Source organism: Solanum dulcamara, chromosome 2 (assembly GCF_947179165.1).
Source record: "Solanum dulcamara chromosome 2, daSolDulc1.2, whole genome shotgun sequence".
Classification (NCBI taxonomy): domain Eukaryota; kingdom Viridiplantae; phylum Streptophyta; class Magnoliopsida; order Solanales; family Solanaceae; genus Solanum; species Solanum dulcamara.
The window spans coordinates 62,173,919-62,180,754 of record NC_077238.1 but is presented as its reverse complement, the minus strand read 5'-3'; the positions used below and the strand labels follow the sequence as shown (position 1 = coordinate 62,180,754).

The following is a 6,836-nucleotide window of genomic DNA, read 5'->3' as shown; positions in this document are numbered from 1 at the left end:
CATATTTGCCTTTTGAGTTATTTTCTATGCAGGTATTTAGAATTGATCTGTGTTGATAATCTGACCGAGCATCCATACTTTACGAGATCTAAAGTGCCTAAAGACTCATTTTCCAATCGAAATTCGAAAATAGGAAAAACAAAAATGGCTAGAAATAATGAGGACACTGGGTTGACTGATATTGTTGTGATAGACCCTGTCATCACTGAACAAAATGAGCTGATTGCACAGTTGGTGCAATAAATCGCCGAGATGAGGGTTGAGATACAAAAAACTCGAGAATTATCAAATCTGGCTATAGCCGCCAATACACCTATTCCAGGCGATGAAAGGCCTCTAATTCATTTTCCTTCTCTGAATTCAAGTACGGAACATGTTCAAAACCCATCCTTAAACCCCGCTCAAAATGCCTTCATCGTTGATCTCACTACCTCCAACCTTCATCATGCTTCCGCTTCCTACCAAGCACTACCTCACCCTCAAAATACCAATCCCCAAAGCTTTCCTCCTCCACAAAACACCAACCCTCAAGCCTGTCCTCCCCCACAAAACCAAAATGTTAACAATCCACACACCTTTCCCCATCATCAAAATCAGCATACTAACCGTCAAACATTCCCCCAAAATTACCAAGTCCCTCAAAATACACCAAACCCTCCCATTATTCCTCCCTTGCCTCAAAAGACAACTTTCCAAATCCCAATCCCAAATGAGCCCTATACCAACGATTCCGAACTTGATCACTATGAGGAGCAAGAAAGGGAGTGGAGGACCAAAGAGGAAATAATCGAGCAGAGCATGAAAGAGGAAATTATAAAAAGATATGAAGGAGTTTCACTATACCCCGATTGTTGTTGGTTTGAATTATGAAGATCTGTGTATCCATCCGGATCTGGATCTTCCGAAAGGGTTTAAAGTTTCTAAATTTGATACTTTCGGTGGAACCGGGAATCCTTTGGCTCATTTGAGAGCATATTGTGATCAACTCGTAGGAGTTGGGAAGAATGAGGCTTTATTAATGCGACTCTTTAGCCGAAGCTTAAGAGGAGAGGCCTTGGAGTGGTTTACTTCTCAAGAGATGAAACAGTGGCCAAATTGGAATGCTTTGGCTAAAGATTTCATCGAAAGATTTGCTTACAATGTAGAGATCATTCCTGATCATTATTCTTTGGAGAAAATCAAACAAAAGTATACTAAAAGCTATCGAGAGTACGCCTATCGTTGGAGGAAAGAGGCTGCTAGAGTGAGACCTTCCATGACTGAAAAAGAGATTATTGAAGTTTTTGTACGCAATGAAGAGCCTGAGTACTATAACAGGATGTTGCTGCTCGTAGGAGCGAAATTTGCTGAGGTGGTCAAAATTGGTGAGACCATCGAAGGTGGTCTTAAGACCGAAAGGATTACCCATGTGGCCATCCAAGCTGGGTCTTCAGGTTTGTTCAAAAAGAAAAGAGAAGATGTGTCCTTTATTTCTCATGCGCCTGATGGAAGGATACAAAGATCATCCAATTTTAGCTCCAGAAAAACCTCACCCTACAAAGTCTATCCCCCATCTCCAAAATATCCCTACCCAATTTTTTACGTCCAACCGAGTTACGAAACTCCGCCTCCTAATTACCTACCTCCGCACTATCAAACTGCACAACGCCTAAATTTTCAAACTCCCGTACCTTTTCGCCGAAATACTCTGAACTACCGTCAAGTACCTCCGCCTCCGCAAAATAATTATAACTTTCCTCGCCCAAACCTTGAGAATAAATCCTCTCGAGTCTTTACTCCTTTGATTGAGAACCGAACACAGCTTTTTGAGAGATTAAAAGTGGCTGGCATGATACAAACAATCGACCCAGAGAACATCAATGTCAATTCCAAACTTTATAGACCAGATCTTTATTATGCTTATCATTCAGGAGGTGCTGGGCATATCACCGAGGACTGCATCAACTTAAAGCATAAATTTCAAGACCTGATAAATCAAAAGGTTGTCACTCTCCAAACTGCTGGTCCTAATGTTAATAATAACCCCCTGTCTAATCATGGAGGGGTGACTATTAACATGATTGAAGTTGGTAAAGATTAGAATACAGATAAGCCGATAGTCCCAGTCAAACCTGACAATCTTGAAAAGCCATTTCCTCATATGCATCAGTCATTTTCGGTGCGAAAGTCCACCAATAAGGTTGGTCTAAGAGAAGGAGTCAGTGATGTTGTGATAATCGAGACATTAGGCATACGACATGCCAAGCCTAAAGAGCAAGTGCCTAATTGGACCTGCAATCCGCTCTTGGTTCCTCAGTCGTCTTGATAGATAAAGACGAATTTTATGTTATTTTTTGAAAAACCGATGGTAGTCTGGATACCCACCCTTTATGTCACTTTTACCTTGTTACGCTTTAATTCTCTTCGTATTATTTTGAAAAAGGTAAATTGGTCCATGCCCATGGCCAAAGTTTATTTCTTTATGAAAGCCTCTTTTATTATGAAAATTCGTTTTAAATATTTCACTTTAGAAAAATTAATTTTAATTTCCTTTTGTATTTTTCCTATAATTGCATCATTTTCTTGTAATCGCTTCCATGCTTGTTTTTTTTCAAAATCTCTTTAGTTTGAACTACGTCTGACCTGAATTCTCAAGAATGAGATACGTAGGCGGCCTATGTCGGCCTCGGTCATTTTTCTATTAAAATATCCCATTATCATTTATCTCCTCCGGGGGAACTACATTTGACCTGATTCCTGCCTCAATGAGATACGTAAGCGCCACAACGGTTCAGTCATATCTCCCCGTAAGTTCTCTATTTATGATAGAAACTGGGACAAATTTTTTGAGAGGGACTCAAAAATTTCAGAGAAGGTCTTTTCACAAAAGAAGACAAGGCTGAGGTGCATCAGAAAAGTAACTGGGACAGAATTTTTGATAAGATCTCAAAAATTCTGCAAATCTCTTATTGGTAGTATGATATTTACCAAGATATCTAACTGGGACAGAAAATTTTGAGAATGACCTCAAAAATTTTATCTAATATCATTAGAAGGTTTTACAAAACTTTCTAGCTATGTCAAAATTTCCCAAGAATCCTTAAAAATTTTGTGAATAAGATATCAAGCCTGCTCAAAGCTTCGGATCAAGGACGTTCATTTAAGCTATGTGTGACATGACATCTGGCAGTGACCCTTTCTAAATTGCTTTTCAAAAACTCATCTTTCTTAATTTTTTTTGATACATTAAACATTTTGCATAAATATATTTTAGTCTTATATCTATCAAGAAGTGGGGAATCAGATCTAGCGATCGAAGATAGCAAGACAAGGAGGAAACAAGTGAAGAATTCAACACAGATAAATTCGTTCAAAACTAACAATTTTTCTGTGGATGCAGATTTATAAAATATTGCCATATCCCTCCTTTCAGCGAATACAAAGGGGTTAAAAGAATGAAGAGTTTTCAAAGTAATAATTTTATCACCAGGATTCATCAGACGAAAGGAGACGTTCAAAAAATGAACAACAATGCCTCATTCAAATCTCCAGCAAGCCATGAGCCACCATGAATATATAGTATTCGAAAATAAGCATGACATTCACACACTAATGTTAAAGTAACCAGGCACTTCAAAAACGCAAAGGAGTTACTTTCAATGCAAGCGTTCATAATGACGTCAAATTATATTCTCCATCCTCAAAGACGTCTAATGGGCATGCATAAGCCGTATAGTATGATATAATGCCGTATATGATGATACAATACCGTATATGATGATATTATATTATTCATATTATATTACCGGAGGTGGCAATATCATTGCCAAGAGGGCCATTCATATTTTTTATTATTCGTATTATTACCGGAGGTGGTAATATCATTTGTCAAGAGTGCCATTCATATTTTATTATTCGGAGGTGGTAATATCATTGCCAAGAGGACATCATTCACCGTTGCCAAGAGGGCCATCATTCATCATTTATTATTGCCAAGAAGGCCATCATTTATCATATCATTGCTGAGAGGGCCATCATTTATCATTTTATTGCCGAGAGGGCCATTACCATGCCATTGCTGAAAGGCCATCTGCATATCATGTTAATTTATCATCATACCGCATCATATCAACTCATTGGATATTACATCAAGTTGAAAGCAATTTGCAGCCGAAGAATACATTACAAATCACATCAACTTAGAAAATACGTATTGTTTGCTCTACGTCAAAATCGGAGGAGGTTGACCTGCCAACATAGTAACGCATATCCTACCGATGGAATATCATTATCCTACCGATGGAATATCATCATCCTATCAATGGATCTTCATTCGTCCTACTGATGGACACATATATTTATATCCTATCGATGGAACATCAATCTATATCCTATCAATGGAGTAACATACATCTTACCGATGGAATATCATTATCCTACCGATGGAATATCATTATCCTACCAATGGATTTTTATTCATCCTACCGATGAACACATATATTTATATCCTATCGATGGAATATCAATCTATATCCTATTAATGTAGTAACATACATCCTACCGATGGAATATCATTATCCTGCCAATAGATCTTCATTCGTCCTACCGATGGACGCACATATTCATATCCTATCAATGGAACATTAATTTATATCCTATCAATGGAGTAACATGCATCCTACTGATGAAATATCATTATCCTACCAATGGAATATCATTATCCTACCGATGGATCTCCATTCATCCTACCGATGAACACACATATTTATATCCTACCGATGGAACATCAATGGATCTTCATCCTTGCGATAAAGCATCATCATTTCTATCAATGGAATATCATCATCATTAATGGAGCATTATCATCCTATTGATGGAACATCATCATCATTATATTGCATCATATATACCCATCATCTACAGTATAAAATCAAAGGAAATTGAAGTCAAATGTTCTAAGAGATGAATACGTGCCGACATGTACGGACGACATCAAAAAGGATGCAGCACAACGTGGAACATTTCTTAGTAGCGAACTGGGACATAGTCTGAAAAGAGTATCAAACTCTTAAGACGCGAGTTGAGGAGCGACTTCCACCACAATCAAACCACACCCTTATCAAAAGGCATGTGGGTTTTTTCTTAAGCTTTATCAGTTTCATTCTTTGTATCCGGAAAACTTCAACTCTCACCAAAAGCAAATCTTCTCAATTTGAGTGACAATACGCTAAGAGCTTTAAAATTATGTTTGTGTAAGTTCTTAATTGTGGGTGTGAAGCGCGCCACATTCATGACTAAGAAGTTGCAAGCCCCCTTTTCACACTCGATTTATTTGTCACTCCTCGCATCCGAAGGCTATCTTAGCATAAGAGATTTTCTTTTTCAACCGATTGAGTCAAACTACAAGCAGTCTGATTCCTGAGTTTAAGGATATGTAGGCGAGCTGGATGTTGAAAACTCGACTGTACTCCAACAAACCTCCTCATCCCGATTCACAAGCTTTCTAGTTTTCCGTAATTCCACTTTGTGATAGCTTTCAAATTCTAACTTCTCGTGCATCATATGAAGCGTCAAAATTGGGTTCGTCAATTTTCTTTGACCAGAACCTCTTTCATCGACCCTACTCAAAGAAAGGGACAACTGTTGACACCCAATTTTGACCAACCCATAACCATTTTTTGGATTGCTATCTTAATAAATAGGCATTTCTTAAAATTATTTCTTTATTAAATAAATAATTTATTTTTAATTTTACCATAAAACATATATTTTTACGTTAGTAATTTATAATATTTTGCTATTTATTAATATTATAACTATTATCTTTACTATTTTTATTGACGAGCCTCATATGTTCAAATATTTTTACGTGTCTATTTAGCATATATTATGTACGTGTGTATTTTTATCTATATAAAAAATATTTCTTAACTAAATTTATTTTATAATTTACTTACTCATATTGCATATCTATTTTAATACATTTTATACACGTGCATTAAAGTTATTATTTAATGAAGTTTATTATATATTTTTATATTAATTACGCACACATTTTAGTATGTACATACGTATGTTATATATATATACTACTTAAATAAAATTTATGATATATTATGGTTATTGATTATATAGCAATCTATTTAATTTTTTTCTATTTTTATTTTTTTAAGCATAGTCCTCTTATTCAATTGATTCTAATTTTAGCCTAAATTAAATTTAATATAATTCAAATTCAAATTTTAAATCCATCTTTTAATCACATCCATCCATCCCATCTTTATCAAATGTCAAGATCTAATCTTGACCGCTCATCAAAATTGATGAACGGCTAAGATTACATTTCCTATTTCTAATACCAAACCCTAACCTAAACTTTTGGGAGAGTTTTTTTTCTTTTTGGTCATGTTCTCCAAGAAGAGAGAAGAAGAGCCATGGCCGCCGACTCCCTCCCTCTCGATTTCTCTCCGCCTCACAACACCGCCGCTCTCACATACTCTCCCTTTACTACTCTCTTCTTCTCTCCTTCACGTCGCCATCATCGCACCTCCTCACTTCTAGTGACCAGCAGCAACGAGCTGCTGTCCAAACGACTCCAGCGAGCTCAAGCTTGCGCAACCGTCGCAACCGACGAGCTGCAATAACAGCCACCAACTGCAGTGACGGCAGCAACGCAGCAGCAGTACCGCGCCACCAGCAGCAACAAGCTGCGACGACGCGCAGTGACGGCAAGCTGCAACGATGAACGAACAGCAGCAACTTGTAGGATTGAAACTTCAAAGTTTGAGACGCGAAGAGTTCGCTTGGATCGGAGAAGCTACTACATTTTACATCTTTGTCTATTCATATTATTTTTA

At 37.1% G+C, this 6,836-nt stretch overlaps 1 protein-coding gene across 1 annotated transcript; it reads left to right on the top strand.

Moving 5' to 3' along the window:
• Positions 1 to 823: 823 nt before the first annotated feature.
• Positions 824 to 2,080, top strand: LOC129872127 (uncharacterized). Its single transcript, XM_055947018.1, has one exon. The coding sequence runs from the start codon at positions 824 to 826 to the stop codon at positions 2,078 to 2,080; it is 1,257 nt and encodes a 418-aa protein (XP_055802993.1).
• The last annotated feature ends 4,756 nt before the right edge of the window (positions 2,081 to 6,836 follow it).

Bases quoted from the DNA above. Each gene is read 5' to 3' on its own strand.
- LOC129872127 (XM_055947018.1), top strand. From the start codon at position 824: ATGAAGGAGTTTCACTATACCCCGATTGTTGTTGGTTTGAATTATGAA.